General features: G+C 38.5%; 1 protein-coding gene and 1 pseudogene across 5 annotated transcripts in view; both read left to right on the forward strand.

Annotated features, from left to right (window-relative positions):
- C2CD3 (C2 domain containing 3 centriole elongation regulator) overlaps window positions 1-26,328 on the forward strand; it is a 158,026-nt gene that overhangs the window by 38,919 nt on the left and 92,779 nt on the right. For all 5 annotated transcript variants that reach the window (XM_066250210.1, XM_066250213.1, XM_066250217.1 and 2 more), the window contains 5 exons: window positions 13,386-13,533; window positions 18,056-18,207; window positions 18,826-19,032; window positions 19,578-19,690; window positions 25,563-25,681. In XM_066250210.1, coding sequence (XP_066106307.1) covers window positions 13,386-13,533; window positions 18,056-18,207; window positions 18,826-19,032; window positions 19,578-19,690; window positions 25,563-25,681 — 739 coding nt within the window. The remainder of the gene's footprint in view (window positions 1-13,385; window positions 13,534-18,055; window positions 18,208-18,825; window positions 19,033-19,577; window positions 19,691-25,562; window positions 25,682-26,328) is intronic.
- On the forward strand, window positions 17,044-17,788 carry LOC136322460 (phosphatidylinositol 5-phosphate 4-kinase type-2 gamma-like; annotated as a pseudogene).

Here is a 26,328-nt window from a genome sequence, read left to right on the forward strand (position 1 = left end):
ACCAATAAATGTAATACACAGTATTAACCAAATGAAGGATAAAACATTGTATCTCAATCAGTAGAGAAAAGCATTTGACAAAATTCAACACCTATTCATGATAAAACCTTTCACCAAACTGAATATAGAGGGACTGTATCTCAACATAACAAAGGCCATGTATGTTAAGCCACAGCTAACATAATTATTCAGTGATGAAATGCAGAAAGCTCTTCCTGTAATATCAGGAAGAAAACAAATTCCCATTCTCACCACTTTTCTTCAACACAGTACTGGAAGTACTAGCCAGAGCAATTAGGCAAGAAAAAGAAACAAAAGGCATTGAAATTGGAAAGGAAAAAATAAAACTCTTCCTGTTTGCAGATGACATGATATTACATAGAAAATCCTAAAGTCTCCACCAAAATACTATTAGAACTAATAAACAAATTGAGTAAAGTGGTGGTATATAAAATCAATAGACAAAATAAGTTATGTTTCTATATACTAACAACAGACTATCAGAAAAAGAAATTAAGAAAACAATCCATTTAAAATAGCATCATAGAGAATAAAATACTTAGGTATAAGTTTAACCAAGTAAGTAAAAGATCTATACACTGAAAACTATAAGACACTGATGAAAGAAATTGAAGAGGCCACAAATAAATGGAAAGAGATTCCATGTTCAGGGATTGGAAGAATTAACATTGTTAAACTGTCCATACTACCCAAAGCAATTTTTTTTTTCTTTTTAAGATTTTATTGACTTACATCTTAGTAGTTCCTTCTTATATGTTCCTTGACTGGGCAGGCCTGGGGTTTTGAACCAGTGGCTGCAGCATTCCCGGTTGGCACTCTGTCCACTATATCACCACAGGTCAGGCTCACTCTTTAGTTTCAATGCAAGAAAACGCTAAAATTCATGTGGAACTACAAACAACTCTGGATAGCTAAAGCAGCCTTGAGAAAAAACAAAGCTGTAGGCATTACACATCCTGGTTTCAAACAATATTACAAAGCTAGAGTAATCAAAGCATATGGTGTTGGCATAAAAACAGCCACATAAATGAATGGAACATTATAGAAAGCCCTGAAAAAAACCCATGCATATAAGGTCAACTTGTTTTTTTTTGGGGGGGGGGGAGTTGAAAAAAAATTTTTTTTTTGAAAAAAATTTTTTAACTGTTATTTATTTTCCATATTGCCTTTTTTGTTGTTTTTACAGAGAGAGAGTCAGAGAGAGGGATAGACAGACAGAAACAGAGAGAGATGAGAACCATCAATCATTAGTTTTATCGTTGCGACACCTCAGTTGTTCATTGATTGCTTTTCCATATGTGCCTTGACCATGGGGCTACAGCAGACCGAGTAAACCCTTGCTTATGCCAGCGACCTTGGGTCCAAGCTGGTGAGCCTTGCTCAAGCCAGATGAGCCCGCACTCAAGCAGGGTCTTGAACCTGGGTCCTTCGCATCCCAGTCCGATGCTCTGTCCACTGCGCCACTGCCTGGTTAGGCTAAGGTCAACTTGTTTTTGACAAAGAAGCTAAGAATACTAAATGGGAAAAGAACGGTCTCTTCGGTAATAGTTTTGGGAAAACTAGACAGCCACAAGCAAAAGAATGAAACTAGACCACTATCTTATACCATATATAAAAATCAACTGAAAATGGGTTAAAGACTTGAACATTTTACCTTAAACCATAAAACTCCTAGAAAAAATTATAGCGGTAGACTCCTTGACATTGGTCTTAATAATTTTGGGGATTTAACATGAAAAGTTAAGGCAACAACAGCAAAAATAAACAAGTGAGGGCTTTTTGAAGATTGCAGCGGAGTAGACGGACACACAGACGCCCAGCTCTCAACACCAAACTGGAATACAAATCAATTTAGGAAAAATCAGCATGAAAAACCAACACTGAACTGCAAGAACAGCTCTCAAAAACCAAGGAGCAAAGAGGAAGCCACAATAAACCTGGTAAGGAGTGCCTGAATCTCCTCTGCTTACAGGAACAGCAGGGGGGGGAGGGTGAGGCTGAGAGCCCAGAGAGGATTTCACAGAGGAAAAAGAGCAGAAACTACTGCTCACAGCCACTTACCTGGCGACCAGGGTGCAAGGTGGGTTGAAAAGACCAGCTTATCTCCCAAGTGAAAAGGACAAGGAGAGGGACAGACTGTGAGGGGCTAAGGTATGCAAGAAACGAAATAAAAAAGCTGACTCATTCGTGCTGGAGGCGGCCATAGCTGGGGGAGGGACTGAACCTTTCACAAAACAGAGCTGAAGTGCTTCCGGATCAGAGATCTCCGGACATCTATCCAGCTCCAATCAGCACAACAAGACAGCTGAAAACAAGAAGTGGGGAGGAGGGGCAGTAACTCAGGTCTCCATGGAGATCTGAGATACACCTCCCCCTACTGAAGCTGAGAAAAAACCCTGCCCCCAGTGAGATTAGTTGGTGGAACAGACCTTCAGCGTCTCAGGTTACACCCACAGCATTCCTGGTTACAGTTTCAAGGAAGCCCCCTGCTGAGATCAGTTAACAAGACTATCACCTGTTAAGAAAACAAACAAATCAAGACTTTAAAGCTGCCCAAATCCGAAAGTAGATTACAAATAATAGCTGATACCAATCCAAGAAGACCGAGAAATAACACAACTGAAAACAGGAGGCAGAAAACACCAAGCCTAGACTCAAGCAACTCTACAAATAAAACACCATTATGAGAAGACAAAGGAGTGCAACCCAAATGAAACCACAAGAGACACCCTTGAGAGATGAGCTGAGTGATATGGAAATAATCAAACTTCCAGATGCGGAGTTCAAAATAATGATTGTAAGGATGCTTAGGGATCTTAGAACAACAATGGAGGGGCAGTTTGAAAACCTAAATAAAGAAATAGCAAGTATAAAAAAGGATATTGAAATATTAAAAAAGAATCAGTCAGAGATGACAAATACAATATCAGAAATGAAGACCACAATGGAAGGAATTAAAAACAGGATGGATACAGCAGAGGATCGAATCAGTGAGTTGGAGGACAACTGGAATGAAGGCATGAAAGCAGAGAAGAAAAGAGAAAAGAGACTCAAAAAGTCAGAGGAAACACTTAGAGAGCTCTGTGACAACATGAAGAGAAATAACATTCACATCATAGGGGTTCCTGAAGAAGAAGAAAAAGAACAAGGGATAGAGACTTTGTTCAATCATATCATAACTGAAAACTTCCCTAAATTAATGCAAGAGAAACTCTTACAAGTCCAAGAAGCACAGAGAACTCCATTAAAGAGAAACCCAAAGAAACTTACACCAAGACACATCATAATTAAAATACCAAAGCTAAGCGATAAAGAGAAAATATTAAAAGCTGCAAGAGAAAAAAAAGTTATCACCTACAAAGGAGCCCCCATTAGGATGACATCCGACTTCTCAACAGAAACATTTGAGGCCAGAAGGGAATGGCAAGAAATATTCAAAGTAATGCAGAACAAGAACCTACAACCAAGACTACTTTATCCAGCAAGGCTATCGTTTAAAATCGAAGGAGAAATAAAAAGCTTCTCAGACAAAAAACAACTCAAGGAATTCATTACAACCAAACCAATGCTGCAGGAAATGTTAAGGGGCCTGTTGTAAACAGATCAAAGTTGGAAAAGAATATAGCAAAAAAAGGAATACACCTTTAAAGAAGAAAATGGCAATAAACAACTACATATCAATAATAACCTTAAATGTAAATGGATTAAATGATCCAATCAAAAGACATAGGGTAGCTGCGTGGATAAGAAAACAGGACCCATACATATGCTGTCTACAAGAGACACACCTTAGAACAAAAGATACACATAGATTGAAGGTCAAAGGATGGAAAAAAACATTTCATGCAAACAGAAATGAAAAAAAAGCTGGGGTAGCAATACTTATATCAGACAAATTGGACTTTAAAACAAAGGATATAGTAAGAGATAAAGAAGGCCACTACATAATGATAAAGGGAGTAATCCAACAGGAAGATATAACTATTATAAATATCTATGCACCTAATATAGGAGCACCCAAATATATAAAACAGACTTTGATGGATTTAAAGGGCGAGATCAACAGCAATACTATAATAGTAGGGGATTTCAATACCCCACTAACATCACTAGATAGATCCTCAAGAAAGAAAATTAACAAAGAAACAGCAGACTTATTGGAAACAATAGAACAACTCGATTTAATAGATATCTTCAGATCCTTTCACCCTAAAGCAGCAGAATATACATTCTTTTCAAGCACTCATGGTACATTCTCTAGGATAGACCACATGTTAGGGCACAAAAGTGCTCTCAACAAATTTAAGAAGACTGAAATCATATCAAGCACCTTCTCCGATCACAACGGCATGAAACTAGAAATGAATCACAGCAGAAAAGCTCAGAAATTCTCAAACACATGGAAACTAAATAGCAGGGTGCTAAATAATGAATGGATTAAGAATGAGATCAAAGAAGAAATAAAAAAATTCCTAGAAACGAATGACAATGAGCATACAATAACTCAAAATTTATGGGACACAGCGAAAGCAGTGCTGAGAGGGAAGTTCATAGCACTACAGGCACACTTTCAGAAGCTAGAAAAAGTTCAAATAAACAACTTAACCCTGCATCTAAAAGAATTAGAAAAAGAACAGCAAGTAAAGCCCAAATGTAGTAGAAGGAAGGAAATAATAAAGATCAGAGCAGAAATAAATGACATAGAGGCTAAAGAAACAATACAGAGGACCAATGAAACTAGGAGCTGGTTCTTTGAAAAGGTAAACAAGATTGATGAACCTTTAAGTAGACTCACCAAGAAAAAGAGAGAGAGGACTCAAATAAATAAAATTAGAAATGAGAGAGGAGAAATAACAACTGACACAACAGAAATACAAAATATTGTAAGAAAATACTATGAAGAACTGTATGCCAAAAAACTAGACAACCTAGATGAAATGGACAAATTCCTTGAAACATACAATCTTCCAAAAATCAATCTGGAAGAATCAGAAAACCTAAACAGACCGATTACACCAAATGAGATCGAAACAGTTATCAAAAAACTCCCAACAAAGAAAAGTCCGGGGCCCGATGATTCACAACGGAATTCTACCAAATATTCAAAGAAGAACTAACTCCTATCCTTCTCAAACTATTTCAAAAAATTCAAGGGGAAGGAAGACTTCCAAGCTCCTTTTATGAGGCGAGCATAATTCTGATTCCAAAACCAGGCAAAGACAACACAAAGAAAGAAAATTATAGGCCAATATCTCTGATAAATATAGATGCTAAAATCTTCAACAAAATATTAGCAAACCGGATCCAACAATATATGGAAAAAATCATACACCATGATCAAGTGGGATTTATTCTGGGGAGGCAAGGCTGGTACAATATTCGTAAATCAATCAATGTGATTCATCACATAAACAAAAAGAAGGAGAAAAACCATATGATAATTTCAATAGATGCAGAAAAAGCATTTGATAAAATCCAGCACCCATTCATGATCAAAACTCTCAGCAAAGTGGGAATACAGGGAACATACCTCAACATGATAAAAGCCATCTATGAGAAACCCACAGCCAACATCATACTCAATGGGCAAAAATTAAAAGCAATCCCCTTAAGATCAGGAACAAGGCAGGGGTGCCCCCTTTCACCACTCTTATTTAACATAGTCCTGGAAGTCCTAGCCACAGCAATCAGACAAGAAGAAGAAATAAAAGGCATTCAAGTTGGAAAAGAAGAAGTAAAACTATCATTATTTGCAGATGATATGATATTGTATATAGAAAACCCTAAAGTCTCAGTCAAAAAACTACTGGACCTGATAAATAAATTCAGCAAAGTGGCAGGATATAAAATCAATACTCAGAAATCAGAGGCATTTTTATACACCAACAATGAACAGTCAGAAAGAGAAATTAAGGAAACAATCCCCTTCACAATTACAACCAAAAAAATAAAGTACCTAGGAGTAAACTTAACCAAGGAGACTAAAGACTTGTACTTGGAAAATTACAAAGCATTGATAAAAGAAATCAAGGAAGATACAAACAAGTGGAAGCATATACCGTGCTCATGGTTAGGAAGAATAAACATCATTAAAATGTCTATATTACCCAAAGCAATCTATAAATTTAATGCAATAACAATTAAAATACCAATGACATACTTCAAAGATATAGAACACATATTCCAAAAATTTATATGGAACCAAAAGAGGACACGAATAGCCTCAGCAATCTTAAAAAAGAAGAATAAAGTGGGAGGTATCACACTTCCTGATATCAAGTTATACTACAAGGCCGTTGTACTCAAAACAGCCTGGTACTGGCATAAGAACAGGCATATAGATCAATGGAACAGAACAGAGAACCCAGAAATAAACCCACAGTTCTATGGACAACTGATATTTGACAAAGGAGGTAAGGAAATACAATGGAGTAAAGACAGCCTCTTTAACAAATGGTGTTGGGAAAATTGGACAGCTACCTGCAAAAAAATGAAACTAGATCACCAGCTTACACCACTCACAAAAATAAACTCAAAATGGATAAAAGTCTTAAATGTAGGCCGTGAAACCATAAGCATCTTAGAAGAAAACATAGGCAGTAAGCTCTCCGACATCTCTCAGAGCAATATATTTGCTGATTTATCTCCACGGGGAAGTGAAATAAAAGACAGGATAAACAAATGGGACTATATCAAACTAAAAAGCTTTTGCACAGCTAAAGACAACAAGAACAGAATAAAAAGACAAACTACACAATGGGAGAATATATTTGACAATACGTCTGATAAGGGGTTAATAACCAAAATTTATAAAGAACTTGTAAAACTCAACACCAGGAAGACAAACAACCCAATCCAAAAATGGGCAAAAGAGATGAATAGACACTTCTCTAAAGAGGACATACAGATGGCCAATAGGCATATGAAAAAATGCTCAACATCACTAATCGTTAGAGAAATGCAAATTAAAACCACAATGAGATATCACCTCACACCAGTCAGAATGGCGCTTATCAACAAAACAACACAGAATAAGTGCTGGCGAGGATGTGGAGAAAAGGGAACCCTCCTGCACTGCTGGTGGGAATGCAGACTGGTGCAGCCACTGTGGAAAACAGTATGGAGATTCCTCAAAAATCTGAAAATCGAACTGCCTTTTGACCCAGCTATCCCACTTTTAGGTATATACCCCAAGGACACCATAGAACGGCTCGAAAAGGAGAAATGCACCCGCATGTTTCTGGCAGCATTGTTCACAATAGCGAAGATCTGGAAACAGCCTAAGTGTCTGTCAGAGGACGAGTGGATTAAAAAGCTTTGGTACATATATACTATGGAATACTACTCAGCCATAAGAAATGATGACATCGGATCATTTACAATAACATGGATGGACCTTGACAACATTATACGGAGTGAAATAAGTAAATCAGAAAAAAAAAAAGAAAACTAAGATGAATCCATACATAGAAGGGACATAAAAATGAGACTCAGAGACATGAACAAGAATGTGATGGCAACAGGGGCGGGAGGTTGGGGGAAGGGGGAGGGGGTGAAGAAGGAGAGAGGGGTTAGGGGAGGGGAGGGGCACAAAGAAAACCAGATAGAAGATGACAGAAGACAATTTAACTTTGGGGGAGGGGTATACAGCACAATCAAATGTCAAAATAATCTAGAGATATTTTCTCTCAACATATGTACCCTGATTTATCAATGTCACTGCATTAAATTTAATAAAAAAAAAAAGAAAAACAAAAACAAAAATAAAAATAAACAAGTGAGACTGCATGAAACTTTAGCTTCTGCACAGTAAAGAAAACCAACAAAATGCAAAAGCAGTCTTTGAGATAATAGAAAATATTTGCAAACCACATATCTGATTCAGGGTTAATCTCAAAAATATACGAGGAACTCATACAACTCAGTAGTAAAAAACCAAATAGCTTACTCAAAAATGGGCAAAGGACCTAAATAGACATTTTTCCAATGAAGATATTCAAATTGCCAGTAGCGTGCATGAAAAGGTGGCTCAACATCAATAATCCTCAGGGAAATACAAATCAAAACTACAATGAGGCCTGACCTGTGGTGGCGCAGTGGATAAAGCGTGGACCTGGAAATGCTGAGGTTGCCAGTTCAAAACCCTGGGCTTGCCTGGTCAAGGCACATATGGGAGTTGATGCTTCCAGTTCCTCCCCCCTTCTCTCTCTCTGTTTCTCTCTCTCCCTCTCTCTCTCCTCTCTAAAAAAAAATGAATAAATAAAATTTAAAAAAAAAACTGCAATGAGATATCACCTTATACCCATTAGGGTATCTATTATCAAAAAGATAGTAGATAAGTGCTGGTGAGGATTTGGAGAACAGAGAACCCTGTACAGTGTTGATGGGAATGGAAACTGATATAGCCACTATGAAAAACAGTATGAAGATCTCTCAAAACATTAAAAATAACACTACCATATAATCCAGCAATCCCACTTCTGGGTATATATCCAAAGGAAATTAAATGATCTCAAAGATATAGCTGAACCTCTGTGTTCATTGCAACATTATTTACAATAGCCAAGGTATGCAAGCAACATAAGTGGCCATCAGTAGATGAATGGATTAAAAAATGGGGTGTGTGTCTATGTAAATACACATATAATGAAATACTATTCAGCCTTTAAAAAAAAGAAAGAAATCCTGCCATTTGTGACAACATGGATGAACCTGCAGGGCATTATGCTAAGTGAAATAAGCCTGACAGAGAAAGACAAACACCACATGGTATCACTTACAATGGAATTAAAAATAAAGTCAAATTCATGGAAACAGATTTTAAAAATGTTTTCCGGGAGGCAGGAGAAATAGGAAGAAATTGATAAAAGGGTACAAACTTTTAGTTATAAGTTGAATAAGTTTTGAGGATCTAATGTATAACATAGAGACTAATTGATAACACTGTGTTGTATAATTGAAATTTGCTAAGAGAGTAAAACATAAATGTTCTTGCCCCTCACCCAAAAATCAAAAATGTGAGGTGATTGATGTTTTAATTAATTCAATGGGGAGAATTCTTTCACAATGTGTATGCATATCAAATCATCGCATTGTACTTTTTCAATATTTTATAATTTTATTTGTCAATTATATCTCAATAAAGCTGGAAACAAACGAAATAAAGCCTTTTTACCAGCTCCATGGAAGACAATGGAGAAATGCTTTCAAAATTCTGAAAATTCTGAATTTTCAACCTCAAATTTCATTCTCAAACTATCAGTCAAATGTAAGAGTAAAATAAAAATGTTTGTGCATCCGGGATCTCAAAAGTTGACCTCTCTTACACTATTCCTCGGGAAAGCACAGAGATACTTTCTGCCACAAAGAGAATATACAAGAAAGCATAAGACATGGAGTCCAAGAAATAGAGAATATAACACAGAGGAAAGAGAAAAGGAGGTTTAAGATCTGTGTCATTTTTAGAAGATAAACACTTGGCTGCTAGACAGGGCTTCACTGGGAGTATTTGTATACCTAGTGAGGAGGGGAGAGTGGAGAGGGAGATACATTCCTCCAGTGTTTAACCAAATTGAGAGGAAATTTTCAGTTCTCTTGGAGAGTTCAATAATGAAATAGTAATAGGCATATAGAAAACTAAGTAGATGAAAATCAAGGCAGTTATTAAAACAGGGAAAAACTAGAAGCTGCTTAAGAAAGTGTACAAAATTATACTTGGCTCTGACATAATGTTAACCCAGAAGATGAACTTTTAAATAGTGTAATATAACTAAATTGAGAAGGTGGATGAAGGGGAAATCTGTGTTCTAGAGTAGTGGTATAAGAGAGTGGATTTTCAGTTTTCGTAGTAGGAAGTCCATAAATCATTTAGAAAGTGAAAAATCAGAAAATAGCGATACACATGTGTTACTTAGCAATATACAGCTAAATACCGGAGAAATATTTTAGTGAGTTGGAAGTGAGGAGGCAAGCCACTACTATTTTTTATTATGTCATGTAATCCTATTTTACTTTTAAAATAGATACACATATTCTTTGATTAAAAAACATTTGCCCTGGCTGGATAGCTCAATTGGTTATCAGTGGTTCTCAAAGTGTGCGCCCTGTGGTATTCCAGAGAAATATGTGCCTGTTGGGACCAAAAAACCAACAGGGTTTTTGGAGTTTAGATTTTTGGGGGACAGAGGTGTGGGGAATTAGCTGTAAGCTGACAGTCTGCCCAACCCCCACCTCACTTGCCTAATTAGGTTGCAAAAGGCTGTTAAGCTGTGGTGCTGGATTGTTTACACTACCCCCCATGTTCCCTGGAAAGACTGGAGGCAAGTTTCTTCTATCCTTTGGTGTAAAGTTAAGATGATATGTATGGTAGGGGTTTTCTGCACTTGGTAAAATTCTTGGGTTGCCTTGGAAACGTGATCAGAGACCATAGATTTGCTAACGGCCTTACTTTTCCCTATAAGTAAAGCAAGATATGGTTTTTGGGCATGCTTTGTTCTTGCCAGCAGCAATTACAGGGCCCTCCCAACCCTGTATTTTCTTCCGCCCCATTTCCACTCAGGACCTGGAATTACTAGCTGCACTGATTTGCAGCATGTATCCAGATATGAAAATAAGTATATATACTCTATTATACCATTTCATTATGGAAATACTGCTTTTTTTGTTAACACATCATTATTATATTTATTATTAACACATCATTATATTTATGTTTCTCATAAACACAAGAATGAAAAAAATTAACACATTTGCGCCAGGACCTGCCGAATTTACTAAATCTTACTAAGAATGTATCTATATATATATAAAAAGATAACATTTTGTCATTTTTTTATTTTTTAACCCCTCTTTTTTGTGAATTCTAAAAAGCATAACTCAAAAAATTATAACATAAAAACGTTTTTTAATGTCAGAATAAATTTAATTTTGTCATATTTATTTAATTACCATAAAAGCACACTTGGACTTTATATATATTTTTTAATATTTGACTTAATTATTATAACATATTTCTCAGAAATTTGTATATAATGTGCCTACAATTATTTGTAGGATTTTAAATGCACCCTGACTTCAAAAAGTTTGAGAACCACTGGGTTAGATCATTGTCCCAAAGCGCAGAGGTTGCTGCTTTAATACTCAGTCGGCACATGCAGGAGCAGATCATTGTTTCTTTCTTCTCCCTCCCTTCCTCTCTCTCTAAAATCAACAAAATAAACATTAAAAAACATTTAAGAAGAAAAAACAGGAAAGTGCTGAGAGTGTGCTTGTCTTATAGCCAAAGAACACAGACATTTTCCAGCATCACCCCACCCCACCCCTTTTTTTCATATCTCCTGCCCACCTAGCTGCACAGGAAACCCAGGCCTCTAGCCTGTGCGAAGTATCTCTGACCACTCCCAGTTTCTGGTATAAGTATGTCCCAAATATTGCATAGAGGGAATTGGCATGCCCTTTTAATGTGTCATAGACTGTAGTATAAATTCAAAGACTAATTTGGGGATAAAACAAGGTGGAGGACTGTGTACTGAGCAGTGAAGATCTTGGTAACTTTAACAGTATGCAAGGAGGTAATAAACAGCAAGCAACTGAGTGTGTTGGGGGGGAGCGATAGGTGGCGAATGAGAGCTGTATAGTTACCAAGAGGTAAAGCTTCAAAAAGGAGCAGTGCACACACACTGCAGAGAAGCCATGTAGATCGAGAAGTTGTTATTTAGTTTTTGGTAGTTAGGAAGTTATTCTGACCTTTGAGATAGAGATTACTATAGATAAATGGTTCTCAACTGGGATAGTTCTCCCCTGCTTCCCACGGGACATTTGGTAATGTCTGGAGACATTTTAGGTTGTCAAAGCTGGCATAGTTCTACTGGCATCTAATTAGTTGAGTTCAAGGATCCAAAGTGCACAAATACCTCCCAATGACAAAGAATTGTTGGACCGAACACGTCAAGAGTGCTAATGGAGAACCCCTGCTACAGATTAAGGAAAGGAACATTTACTGAACATCTATTATGCTCAAGAAATATAAGAATATGATCTAATTTGAAGGTATTTACTGTGTGCTATATTCATGAGAAATCAAAGAAGGGAGAAGAAAGTAGGCAGCTACCTTGAAAGGGAAGCAAAGTTGAAAGAATAATGAAATGCTTAGCACAGTATCTGGCACATGTAATATTTAATAAATATGCTGTCATTATGAGTAACATGTTTATTAAGAACTCAGGAGGTTCATTAATAGATGTTCATTAAATATTAGTTACCACACCTGACCAGGCGGTGGTGCCGTGGATGGAGCATCGGACTGGGATGCAGAGGACCCAGGTTCGAGACCCCGAGGTCGCCAGCTTGAGCGCGGGCTCATCTGCTTTGAGCAAAAAGCCCACCAGCTTGAACCCAAGGTCACTGAGTCCAACAAGGGGTTACTCTGTCTGCTGAAGGCCCGTGGTCAAGGCACATATGAGAAAGCAGTCGATGAACAACTAAGGTGTTGCAACGCGCAATGAAAAACTAATGATCGATGCTTCTCATCCCTCTCCATTCCTGTCTGTCTGTCCCTGTCTCTGTCTCTGTAAAAAAAAAAAAAAAAAAAGTTAGTTACCATGGGAAAAACGAATAAAATGTACACATACTTGTGTGCTTATCTTCCTTAATAGTGTACAAACTCTGTAAGTAGAATGTCTGTTTTACTCATTTTTATACCCTACAAAAAAACTTGTTTCACCATAATTAACCCTAAATATACATATTTTTGCTTAGTGGAAGAAAACATTTATGAATTAGCCATTCACAAAAGCAACATATAACATTTAACTTGTTGAATTACAGTTAATAATTTCCCTTTTTTTTCCTCCCTGCTAGACCGTAAGCCACACAAGACTAGAGCAAATTAGCTTAGCCATCTTTGTATCATTTAGGACCTAACACCATGCCTGGCACGTAATAGGTGCCCAATAAAATGTTTGTTAAATACACCTTGATCTTAGCCAAAAGGCCGAGAAGCGATAAAATGTTTGTTAAATAAATGAGTAAAAGCACCTGGCCAGTGGTGGCCCAGTGGATAGAGCATTGACCTGGAATGCTGAGGTCGCTGGTTCGAAACCCAAGTCCATGGGCTTGAGCACAGGTTGTCAACAGATTCCTGAGGTCACTGGCTTGAGCAAGGGGTTGCTCAGTATGAGCCTGAGGTCACCGGTCCAATCCCAGGACAAGGCACATACAAGAAGCAATCAGTGTACAACTAAGTGGAGCAACAAACTGATGCTTCTCTCTCCCTGCTTCAATCAAATCAGTGTCAGTAGTGTATTTTTTGAATGCTAGTTGTTGGCATCTCAAAGTTCTTCTGCTTTGTTTTTCTTTCTCTGCAGTGCTGAATTATCCCAGGGTCATTACTGGGATGGGCTAGGCTCTCCTCCAGATTCTCCAGCTCCTGGAAGTGATGTGTATTGCAGCAGTGAGCCGAATGACCCTCAGTATGACCAGAGTCTCCTGGAGAACTTATTTTACACAGCACCTGTAAGTCACTGAATCTGCAGCTTTTGGAATTAGATAACAAGAGTATTACTAATACTAGTAGATGCCAGCATGTTACCACTTGCCAGATAGAAAGCTGTCTATTTTACATATTATACTTAATTATAACAGCAACCTGAAAAGAAAAATATTTTCCTCATTCTACAGATGAGACAGGCCTAGTAAGACCCAGTATGTTATCCAAGGACACAGTAAGTAAGTGTTAGGGCCAGGATTAAAATTCTAGTTTACTTGAGTCCAAAGCCTATGGTTTGTTTTTTTTCTTCTTCTTTTCCAAGTGAGAAGAGGGGAGCTAGAGAGACAGACTCCCGTATGGACCCTAACTGGGATCCACCCGGTAACCCCTGTCTGGGGCCATGCTCTGCCCATCTGGGGCAATGCTCACAACCGAGCTATTTTTAGCACCTGAGGTGGAGGCTCCACGGAGCCATCCTCAGCGCCCAGGGCTGATGCACTTGAACTAGTTGCGCCATGGCTGCAGGAGGGGAAGGGAGAAAGAGAGAGAAGGGGCAGAGAGTGAGGTGGAGAAGCAGATGGTCTCCTGTGTGCCCTGACACACTGGGCCAACACTGTATCACTGAGCCAAGCAGCCAGGGCCAAAGCCTATAGTTTTAATGAAGATATAGTATATGGCTCCCTTATGGCTCTTCTAATGCAGATATACCCTCAGAATCACCCTTGACTGGTATCTTTTCAAACTATTTCAGAAACACCTCTGCTCACAGGACAAATACCTCTACTTACCCTTAAGACAAAGCATTCTCTTTTTACGGAGTTCTAGCATTTTCAGAGTTCTTTCTGATTATCAAGCCATATGTTCTGTTCATTGGCTTAGTATCTCCTAGGGCTGTGATGGCGAATCTTTTTATAAAAACCACCCACTTTTGCAGTTCTGGTCAGCATGGTCCCTCCTACCCACTAGTGGGTGTTCCAGCTTTCATGACAGGCCAATCACTGCGCTGTTTGGTTGCTCCCCTACCGCCCACCTTTTTATAAAAAGGTTTGCCATCATGGTCCTAGGGCCTACACATTAAGTTCAGTCCCTGTTTTTACAAGTAAGCATTTATATTTATGAACATTGCTTTCTTTTTACTGGTTCAGAAAAGATAACGGAAATGAGAGGTAGTTCATACCAACTCAGTAGTAAGACAGTAAGAGCTACCAGAATTCAGAGCATGCAGGTAGAACTTTTACATGATATTATCAGGAATTAGGAGTTTTGCTGAGACTTGGAAAATGGTGTTTAGAAAGATAAAGGATATGAAATGGAAATAGAAAGAATGAGCTATCTAGAATAGCAGTTTGTGCATTGCAAGGTATCTAATTTGAGTAGATGAGAATTTCTGTGGAAAACAAGTCATCTATAAGGCAGGCTAGAACATTGCATCCAGTCTATGAAAGCCTGTTGAATGTCAGGTGATGAGGTGACAGGATCACAGTAGTGTTTTAGGAATGTTAATTTGGCAGTGATGAAGGGGGAGAATAACCATAAGCAGATAGGAAGCCATTGGGCTACTTCAGGTGTGAGAGAGGCAGAGCCTGAATGACGGTGGCAGCAAGGGAGCGGAAAGGAGGAAATGGATTGAAAAGACATTATGAGTTGTTCACATTTCATGACTTCCTGCCCTAAAATTCATCTTTGATACTGTGTTACCTGTAGGATAAAAAGGCAAGAGAGCGTATATTTATTATACATTGTCTCTGTGTCAGGGAATTTATGTTACCTGTTATTTATTCAATATTGTACCTTATATTTTAAATGTTATTTCATTTAATTCTCTTTCTAACCCCATGAGATAATGTTATCTTTTTTACTTATTGTGAAATAAAAGCTTAGAGATAATAATTAGTAGTAATTAAGTGGCAGAACTAGAATTCTTACCCTAGTCTGTCTGGCATAAAGCTTGTGTTTTTCCCACTTAAACTACACCATCTATCTCATCAGTTGGAGCATGGCATTAGAATCTGACATTGACTTACCTCCCTCACCTCATCTCCCACTTGGCTCTGTATCCACTGAAGACTCCTGTCATGCTGATTATTGCAACTCTCCTCAGACATTCTAGCTCTTTTTCTATCTCTATATGTTCTTTGAATGTTGAAATACTCTGGTACATCTGGTAAACTTATCTTCGTTCTTTATCAACTCATCACCTGTGTAAAGAAACCGTCTCAGACTCCCCCAAGCAGATTTTTTTGCCTGAAGGCCCACAGTATCCTGCACATACCTCTGTTTTAGCCAGAGTATGTCTTCATTATCTTTTTATTTCACTACAACAAAGGCCTGATAGATACTGAGTACTCAGTGGATACCTAGTGAATAAATGAATAAATTTTATGAATGACACTGGTAATCCTCCATACTATTTAACCAAAATAATCTTAGAAAATGTTTGTTGACTGGAAAAGGAGTGAAAAGTAAGTAATGGGAGACCTAGAATGCTCATGTCCTTCCCTGGAGTCAGTTTTTGATGCTCTTAATATTGAATAACCTCCACAGCTTAAAAATTGAGTATTATTGTAATGCCTTGTTTTGGTTCCTGAAATCCTTAACTTTTGAACAACCTAGATTATGTTTATTATAATTTCTTTTTTTCTTTTTTATTTTTTTTTGCCAGAGGGGAGAGGGAGACAGACAGGGACAGACAGACAGGAAGGGAGAGAGATGAGAAGCATCAACTCATGGTTATGGCACCTTAGTTGTTCATCGATTGCTTTCTCATTTGTACCTTGACTGGGGAGCTTCAGCTGAGCCTATGACACCTTGTTTAAGCCAGCAACTTTGGGCTCATTCCAGTGACCTTGGGCTTTAAACCAACAACCTTTGGGCTCTAGCCAGTGACCATGGGTTCATGACTATTATCACATGCTCAAGCTGAATGAGTTCGCGCTCAAGCCAGTGACCTCAGGGTTTCAAACCTGGGTCCTCAGCATCTTAGACCAACGATCTATTCATTGCACTGCCACCTGATCAGACTGTGTTTATTATAATTTCCTTCAGGCTGTGGACCTAACTAGATTTTCATTGTGTTGGCAGTAAGCATTTTTAAAAACTACCATTTAATAAAGAAAAGGCTAAGAGCAAAAAGCTTTGTTGAACATGGCCAGTTGGCTCAGTGGTAGAGCGTTGGCCCACTGTGTAGATTTCCCGAGTTCAATTCCTAGTCAGGGCACACATAAGAAGCAACCATCTGTTTCTCTACCCTTCCATTCCCCCTTCTTTCACTCTCTCTTCCCCTCCCACAGCCATGGCTTGATTGGGTCAAGCACATTGGCCCTGGGTGCTGAGGATGGCCCCATGGAGCCTCCACCTCAGGTTCTTAAAATAGTTCATTTGCAAGCATGGCCCCAGATGGGCAGAGTATCGGCCACAGATGGGGTTGCTGGGTGGATCCCAGTCATGGCACATGTGGGAGTGTCTCTTTAGCTCCCCTACTCTCTCTTGGAAAAGATGGGGAAAAAAAGTTTGTAGGGTTAGATACGTGGGAGACCATGGCATCCTTCTTGGCCCCACTTGCTACTGTACCAGCGACTACAGCAGCCTCAGGCCCAGGTTTTGGCTTCACCTCAAAAACGAAGCATCTCATGCTGCAGAGTTGAAGGTGTTCCAGGAGGCTGACCTGCTGCAGAGTATGTTCCTGTGGGGCAGAGCCCACTAGATCAGTGAGCTCAGCGACGTGCCTCCACCTGTGATGCTGCTGCCAGATGACTTTTAAGGACAATTCCAAGGTCAAAGTCAAGAATTAGCTTTTTCATAGAGAAAATCTTCCTAGTCATTTCAATATCCAGGATTGTTGTCCCCAGGTCTTCAGTAACCTCCATGATCGATTTGTCATTGATAATCAGGATTACTTGGTGTTTCTTACCCAAAGTCCCCCCAGTGAAAGTGAAGGACAGTGATGATTACTTCCTTATCTCCTATGATCAGATTCTGGTCATCAAAGAAGTATCCAGTGAGGACACTGCTGACATGCATAGCAACCTCTCCAACTACCACCAGTACATTGTGAAGTGCCATGGCAACATGCAGTTCCTGAGGACATACTGAGTTAGCATGGACAGTGAAGACAGCTGTGTGCTTGTGATGTGCAACATGTTTAGCCATTGTCTTCCTGTGCACAAGAAGTATGACTTCAAGGTCTCCCTAGTATCCCTGGAAGCCAGCAGTAAAGAAAAGGTGTAGGAATTGCCTGCCCTTAAGGTTATGGACTCTCGCAGCAATAACTATGGATGCTAAGGGCTAACTGTAGTTGGGGTATAGGGGAGGCAAATTTTTGATTATGCAGGAGGATCAATGCCCTTAACTCCCACGTTGTTCAGAGGTCAACTATATTTTTATATAACCAGGAGATACATGGGATTATCTGCCTGGTGTTAGGTATTGCTTTAGGAATTATATATGTACAAAGAAGAATTTGATTACTTGTAGAGACATGTTTTTATTACTACTATCCTCAAAACACTTGTCTTTTAGTACTTCTCTTTTCGTTTCTTCCCCCCATAGAAATCTGATAGCAGCATTAGTGATTTCTTCAGTGAAGATGATGATACTGTCCCTTTTAAGAAAATGAACCAGTCCAAAGCTCTTGCCAGATCTCAGGTTCTGGAGTCAAATGATCACAAGCTGAGGAAGAGAGCAGCGGACAAGAAAAACAGGTGAGCCTCTCTGTGAATGCTTGTTTAAAGGCAATAACAAAGGAAGATTATTTTCTCAAGATCTCCTAAAGTGAAGTGGCCTGTGTTTGTCCAGTAGTATCAGACTGGTTAAGTTAGTTACTTTAACTCATTAAGTACTGTATTCCTTAAAAATGTAATAACATGAAAAGACGAATACGATGACATGGTTCAGGGAGAAAACAGAATTCTGCATTATAAAGTGTGCTGTTTTTATACATATGTAGAAAATATACATAAGGAAAGCAAATGAAAAGGAATACAAAAAAAGTGACAGTAGTCGTTATATTAAAGTAGTGGTTAACTAAAGTCAAGTCTTTGTTGAAAACTTGTAGAAAAACTAATTTTGTGACATCAGTTTCTGTACTTGTATAGAGATAAGCCTATAGATTAGAAGAATGTTTTTACTTTTTTTTTTTTTTTTTTTGAGATTTCTTTCATTGTGGATTAGGTCCAGAATTCTGAATAAAGCCTTTTCCCAATACTTGATAACTTGTGAATTAAGATGTTTGCTGCCCTTCCTCTTTTCTTTTCTTGTCCAAGCAAACTAGATCATTTACTATTGGGCCTCTGTCTACTCACTGTGTGAATTCCTTTCAGAAATTTGGTTGAACAACAGATAGTATCAGAAACTCCAGAAGATGCCCTAGTGATGACACTAAGTGTAGATAGACTGGCCCTTCTGGGTAGAGTACATTCGGTCAGAATCATCATTGAAACAATGGGAGTTCCTCCTGATAATCCACAGATGACCCCTGGCAAAAAAAGCTTTCCTGGAAGACTGCCTAAACTGACAACAAAAAAGCGGTATGTCTCTAACATGGGAAAACTAAAATTTTATTTTATTTTATTTTTATTTTGACAGAGAGAGAGACACTCTATCCACTGTGCCACCACCTGGCCAGGCAGGAAAACTAAATTTGACATTAGTGGGAAGTGACTGATAATAATAATTAAATAATTGCATAACAATTTACAGTTTGTGAAGTTCTTTCATAGGCACTACTCAATCAACAGAAATGTATTGAATCCCCCACCAAGTCCCAAGCACTATGCCAAGTGTGTGTAAGATCGAAACTCTGTCTTCACAGAGTTTATACCTTACATTCAGTAGGAGAGAGAGAGATGTTTAAATGCTATCTGTAATATAGGGCTTCCAGGTCCAGAATAGAAGTTTTTTATGAAAAGTGCTGTGGGAACACAAGGAAGGGAGCCTGTACTGCCTGGCAGGATTGGTGAAGGCCTGACAACAGGACCCTGAAAGATACGTGGGACTTATGAAATAAAAATAGATTTATTATTTGGTTTGTTTTTTAATCTCTTTTTTTTGTTGTTTTGATTTTTTTTTTTAGCACCTTCTTTCTGGAATATCACTTTCCTGTGGGCTTTTCCAAACATGGATTGGGAAAGACATCTTTGATAACTGAAGTTGTTCGACTCGCCTCCAGTAAAATTACAGATGGAAGTAAGAGACTGGTTTTCTGCTCCTTAGACATTTTAGCTGTGGAAGAATTTTGGAATCCCTAGTTACTAATTTGACTCTTATAGTATCATAGAATCTTAGAGTTAGAAAGAATTCTGAAGTGAAGCTTTTCTAATTCCTTTCTCTTATAAGTGAGGAAAGAAGCCCAGAGTTGCTGTGACTGTGGTGACGCACGGCAACAAGTCAGGAACACAGCTAAGGACAACTCAGAACTTGATGCTTAGATCCTGTTATTTCAGCTATTGCCATTTTTTTTATTCTCTTTTAAAAAAACAACTTTCTCAAGATATAATTCACGTACCATACAGTTCACCCGTTGTAAGTATACTATTCCACGTTTTTAATATGTTCATAGGGTTGTGGAGCCATCCCACAATTTCACTTGAGAACTTTTCATTCTCATTAGCATTCATGCCTTACTGCCCTCTTTCAGCCCCAGTACCAAGCAACTCCTAATCTACTTTCTGTCTCTATAATTTTTTTTCTTTTTGGACATTTCATATAAATTGAATTATATACAATTTTTGTGACTGGCTTCTTTGACTTCTAATATTTTCAAGTTTCATCCACGTTGGGGTATATAGTAGTACTTTGTTCCTTTTTATGGCTGTTTAATATTCCATTGTGATCCTGACCAGGCGGTGGCGCAGTAGATAGAGCATCAGACTGGGATGTTGAGGACCCAGGTTCGAGACCCCGAGGTCGCCAGTTTGAGCATGGGCTTGTCTGGTTTGAGCAAGGCTCACCAGCTTGGGCCCAGGGTCGCTGGCTCGAGCAAGGGGTTACTCGGTCTGCTGTAGCCCCCGGTCAAGGCACATATGAGAAATCAATCAATGAACAACTAAGGAGCTGCAATGAGGAATTGATGTTTCTCATCTCTCTCCCTTCCTATCTGTCCCTCTCTCTGACTCTGTCTCTGCCACAAAAAGTAAAATAAAATATTCCATTACATTTCATTTATCCATTAGCTGATGGGCATTTGGGTTGTGTCTACTTTTTGGTTATTATGGATAATGCTACTAAAAACCTTTGTGTACACATTTTTGTATTGACATGCTTTCCTTTCCTTTGGGTATATACCTAACAGTAGTTATACGGTAAACTGTGTTTTAAGAACTGCGAGACTCTTCAACAGGTGCTTCACATTTTACACTTACACAATAAGTGTATGAAGATTCTAATTCTCTTCTCTTTCCCAACTTTTTTTTTTATTCTAGCCATCCTACTTGTTATAAAGTGGTATCTCATTGTGACTTTGATTTGCTTTTCCCTGATGACTAATGATGTTGAGCATCTTTTCATATCCTTGTTGTCCATTTGCATATCTTCTTCAGACAAATGTCTCTTCGAATCCTTTGCTCATTTAAAAATTTTTATTGGGTTATAGGAGTTCTTTATGTATTCTGGATGGAAGACCCTTATTTTTCCCCATTCTATGTGTTGTCTTTTCACTTTCTAAATAATATCACATACAGCACAAAAGTTTTTAATTTTGATACAGTCTTAATTTTAACTTTTTTTTCTTTTGTGTTTTTGGTGTTGTCTTTTATTTTGTTTCAAATATTTCTAATACTACAGAAAAGTAAATGGTAATATAATAAACATTTATGTCCCTGCTATTCAAACTTTAGCTGCTTTTCTAACAGATTTTGAGTATATGTTTGCCCTGGTTCTGCAATTTGATTCATGAAAGTTCATTAGTGTTGAGTTTCTTTCCTAGGAGGTAATTTGAGAAGTAAAATACATGGTCTTAACTCTCCTATACATTTATATAACTCTCCTATATGGCATAGTAACATCAGATTTACATTTTTTTATTTTGTTTTATTTGTTTATTTGGTTTTTGAACTAAATATCATTTATTCATGTGGTTCAAAATTTCAGAGTCCCATTTTTGTAGGCAAACAATGTTGTAAGTTTCATTTATATCCTTGCTAAGGTATTTTATACATCTAGAAACAAATATGTTTATTCTTTTTGCCCTCCCCCCTATTTTTATCTAAGTATTAGTATACCATATACACTGTTTTGCACCTTTGCTTTAATGTTATAGGAATTTTTTCATATCGGGTCATAAAGTACTTTCTTAGTCCTTCGTTGACTATATTATACTCCATTATATGGATATGCCATAACTTAAACACCCTCTATTGATCAGTATTTAATATTTATCAATATTTTGCTGTTAAAAAACCGTGCTTCAGTAAATAATCTTGTACATGCATTATTTCACTTAATGTGATATATCACAAATGTTAAAGATTCAATTACTCTTAAGCATAGCAACTAAAGTAATTTAATATATTCTTTACTAGAATACGTTGTTTCACTTTCTTCATCTCCTTAAGAAAGAATTAAGGCATTTAAAATTTTGCGTGGCCCTGGACAGCTGGCTCAGTGGATTAGAGCATCAGCCCTGCATATGGATGTCCTGGGTTAGATCCCCAGTCAGGGCACACATGAGAAGCTACCATCTGCTTCTCTTCCCTCCCACTCTCCCTTCTCTCCTTCTCTCGCAGCCAGTGGCTCAGTTGGTTCAAGTGTCAGCCCCAGGGGGTTGAGGGTAGTTCGGTTCGTCCAAGTGTCAGCCTCAGGCACTAAGGATAGCTCTGTTGATTCAAGCATCAGCCCCAGATAGGGGTTGGCAGGTAGATTCCGGTTGGGGCACATGTGGGAGTCTTTCTATCTCCCCTCTTCTCACTTAAAAAAAAACAACAACTTTCATATGTTTACTTCCTGACTGTTTAAATTGGAAGCTGCTCTGAGGGCTTGTTTAGGTACTGTATTTGAGAATGTATATTTGATCCTGTTAGCTGAAGTAACTATGTTTAGGAGCTTTAATGTGGTTAAACTGGTTTTTTATCAAACCCCATATGCAAAGAAAAATGTTGGCTTTTTTTCTCAAGGCTTCCCGTTCTGCCTTCATCTACCTGTGTAACATTGGATGAGTTTCTTCAAACTTCTGTTTCCCCATCTGTAAAACTGAGATACAGCAAGGACATGGTTCTGATGTGCACAAGTTTCAGTTAACATAGTACTTGCAAAGCAAAGACTGCCTTTATGTAATAAAGGATTAATGGACAGTCCAATCAGATCGTGAATTAAAAAATTTTAAACTCTAAAATAGTATGTAATGAACAGTAGCTCATATTTATTTGGGATTAAATTATGTGCCAAAAACTGCTCAGTGTTTTACATGTATTAATCATCTAATCATTAAATTGGAATATACACACACACACAGATAAGGGAAAAGGAAACTGGTATAAATCAATTAATGAACTTGTCTAAGATAATATAGCTAGTTTATCATAGAACTAAAATTTGAACCTAGATTTTTTTTTCTAAGTCACGTGCTTTTAATTTGTATTGCTTGGCATGTATTATTGTTGGCCACAGAAACTGAGTTTTGCTTGTGTTCTTCAAAGGACATCCATATGGAAAGTGTGGAATGAGCATCAAACCAGAAATTATAAGACAGTTCTAGTGCTGATTATACTACACATTTATTGTGTGACTGTGGACAAAATTACTTTTCATCTGTGCACCTCTCAACAACAATAATTATAGTATACATTGGACTGGGTATTTTCAGGATCCCTTCCTATAAAAAAAAAAAATTCTCTGGGACATTGTTAGCAATTTATTTACATTAATTTCTTCTTTTTAATTTTTCTTCTTTTTCCAAGTGAGAGGAGGGGAGATAGACAAATTCTTGCATGCACCCCAACCGGGTTCCACCCTGCAACCCCATCTGGGGGCCGATGCTCACAGCCAAGCTGTTTTTAGCACCTGAGGCGGAAGAGTCACAGAGCCATCCTCAGCGCCCAGGCCAATGTGCTCAAACCAATGGAACCATGGCTGCAGGACGGGACGAGAGAGGGGTGGGGGAGAGGTGGGAAGCAGATGGTCACTTCTCCTGTGTGCCCTGACCAGGAATTAAATACAGAACATCCACAGGCCAGGCTGACGCACTACCACTGAGCCAACTGGCCTGGGCCACATAATTTCTTCTTTCATTATTGCCTTAACTCACTTTTAGTGTTTAAAAAATGAGATTAAGAAACAGAATTATGTGAGAAATACGGTTATGTAGTATAAAAACATACCTAGGTGGTGAAGGGAAATCTGCATGGCACCAGAATGAAATTAAGTCCTGTTTGTGTATAAAGGATTTTATAGAGCCCAAAGTGCTTTATCATCTATTACCTCAGTTGATCCTCTCAGCACACCAGTGGAGGAGGTGTAGGTATTGTTGTACTTCCCTTCTCTTAGTAGAATAAGCAGGTAAACTGGTCTAGTGGATGTGGGCCTCTTGTGTGTGGATCCATACACACATAGCAAGTCCCACATTCTGTCTTTGATGACCAACAGAAATAAAACAGTCAAGAATTTAGTTGGCAGACTTGGCCAGTTCACTCAGTGGATAGAGTGTCAGCAGGCCTGTGGATGTCCCAGGTTTGATCCCTAGTCAGGGCACACAGGAGAAGCGACCATCTACTTCTCTTTATCTCTCTCTTCCCTTCTCGCAGCCAGTGGCTCTGTTGGTCCAAGTATCAGTCTCATGCACTGAAAATATAGCTCAGTTGATTCAGGCATCCGCCCCAGATGGGGGTTGCCAGGTGGATCCTGGTCAGGGTGCATACAGGAGTCTGTCCCTATGTCCTCTCCTCTCACTTAGATAAAAAAAGATTTTTAAAAAATTAAGATGACAAAGATGAATAGATCTTTTAAGTCAAAATGGGCAGTTGGAATGCATTTGGTCTTTTGTGAGGGCTCTTCAGATCCATTTTAAAGATCTAGAAGTGAATGAACTAGAAGATCATTTTACATGTGATAAATTGTGACTGAGGTAGTATTAGTAAGGAACAGAAATTACTCATATCAAAGGATTCTTCCTTTTTTATAACCTATTAAAGCCCCATAGCAATGAGCACAGTTTCAAATACTACTTTCGGATTATCCCCTTTAGCCTGACCAGGTGGTGGGGCAGTGGATTGAGTGTTGGACTGGGACGTGGAGGACCCAGGTACAAAACCCTGAGGTTGCCAGCTTGAGCACAGGCTCATCTGGTTTGAGCAAGGCCCACCAGCTTGAGCCCAAGGTCACTGGCTTGAGCAAGGGGTCACTCCATCTGCTGGAGCCCCCAATCAAGGCATATATGAGAATGCATATGAGAAAGCAATCAGTGAACAACTAAGGTGCCACATTGAAGAATTGATGCTTCTCATCTCTCTCCTTACTTGTCTGTCTGTTCCTCTCTCTGTCTGTATCACACACACACAAAAATTATCCCCTTTACACTTGATAGTTAGCAGAAATTCCCTTCTTTCCATCCAAGAAATAGACCTACCACTGTTAACTAACATCAGTATTGGAACCTTGTCTGAGTGTCACAATTGGAGTATTACAGTCTTTGTCAGAAGATGAACTCATTTGCATTATAATCATTTTTGATTCAGTTCTTTTTTTCTCTTCATTTACCTTATTGTCCCACCTCCAGCCAGCCCCCTTCTTTTGTTACACTACCTACTAACTTGTCTTTTAAAAATAGTAGGTCATAGTAGTATGTTTCTCTACACACCCTGTGCTCATGTGCTTGTCCTTCATTTCTCATAGCAAAGCAAAGCAATAAAGCACTGCTTTTCTTCCCTGCACTAAACCCAGGGTTTTCTCTTTGTCTCTGCTCTTTCAGTCCTACAGCAATAATGCTTTTGTGAACTTAAACTGACTAGATTCCTGAAAGAGATTTTAGTTAGATTTGAATGGGAGGTGGGTGTTGTCAAAGCATGGATTGATGATGTCTCTAGTTGGGTGGTGTGATATGTGTTTATGTGTCTGATTCTCCTTACAGTGGTGAAATTTCAGCAGAGATTTGTGTTTCCAGTACAGTTTGGTGGCCCAATGATAGAACACTGGTGGAATTCCAACCTTGTTTTCCAAATATACACAAAGAAAACCCCACAGGAAAAGGTACGTCAGGTGATTTTGACTTTTGCCTCTCTGATTACACCAGGGATTTGGAGTATACTTAAAATTATATTTTTACTTAAACTAGGAACTTCTCTAAGATCAAACAACACTAATGCTTATGGTTATTATTTATTATTATTATTATTATTAATTATTTTTTATTTTAGTGAGAGGATGGAAGGCAGACAGACTCCCACATGCACCATGACCAAGATCTACCTGGCAAGCCCAGTAGGGGGCGATGCTCTGCCCATCTGGAGTTGTTGCTCTCTTACTCAGCAATGGAGCCATTTTTTTAGTGCATGAGGCAGAGGCTACAGCGCCATCCTCAGCGCCCAGGGTCATCTCACTCAAATTAATCAAGCCATGGCTGCAGGAAGTGAAGAGAGAGAGAAGGGAGGGGAAGGAGGGGTAGAGAAGCAGATGGTCACTTCTTCTGTGTCCCCTGACCGAGAATCAAACCAGGACATCTACACGACAGACTAATGCTCTACCACTGAACCAACTGGCCAAGGCCATTATTTTTTAATTTTTTGTTTGCTATTTCTTATAGAACAGATATTATAGTCTGTTTGCTGTTTGTTATAGACCAATATGCTAAAAGCTCTATATGAACACACTGTCAAATTTAACCATTACAACAACTC

The sequence above is a fragment of the Saccopteryx bilineata genome, chromosome 1 (assembly GCF_036850765.1).
Source record: "Saccopteryx bilineata isolate mSacBil1 chromosome 1, mSacBil1_pri_phased_curated, whole genome shotgun sequence".
Taxonomy (NCBI): Eukaryota; Metazoa; Chordata; class Mammalia; order Chiroptera; family Emballonuridae; genus Saccopteryx; species Saccopteryx bilineata.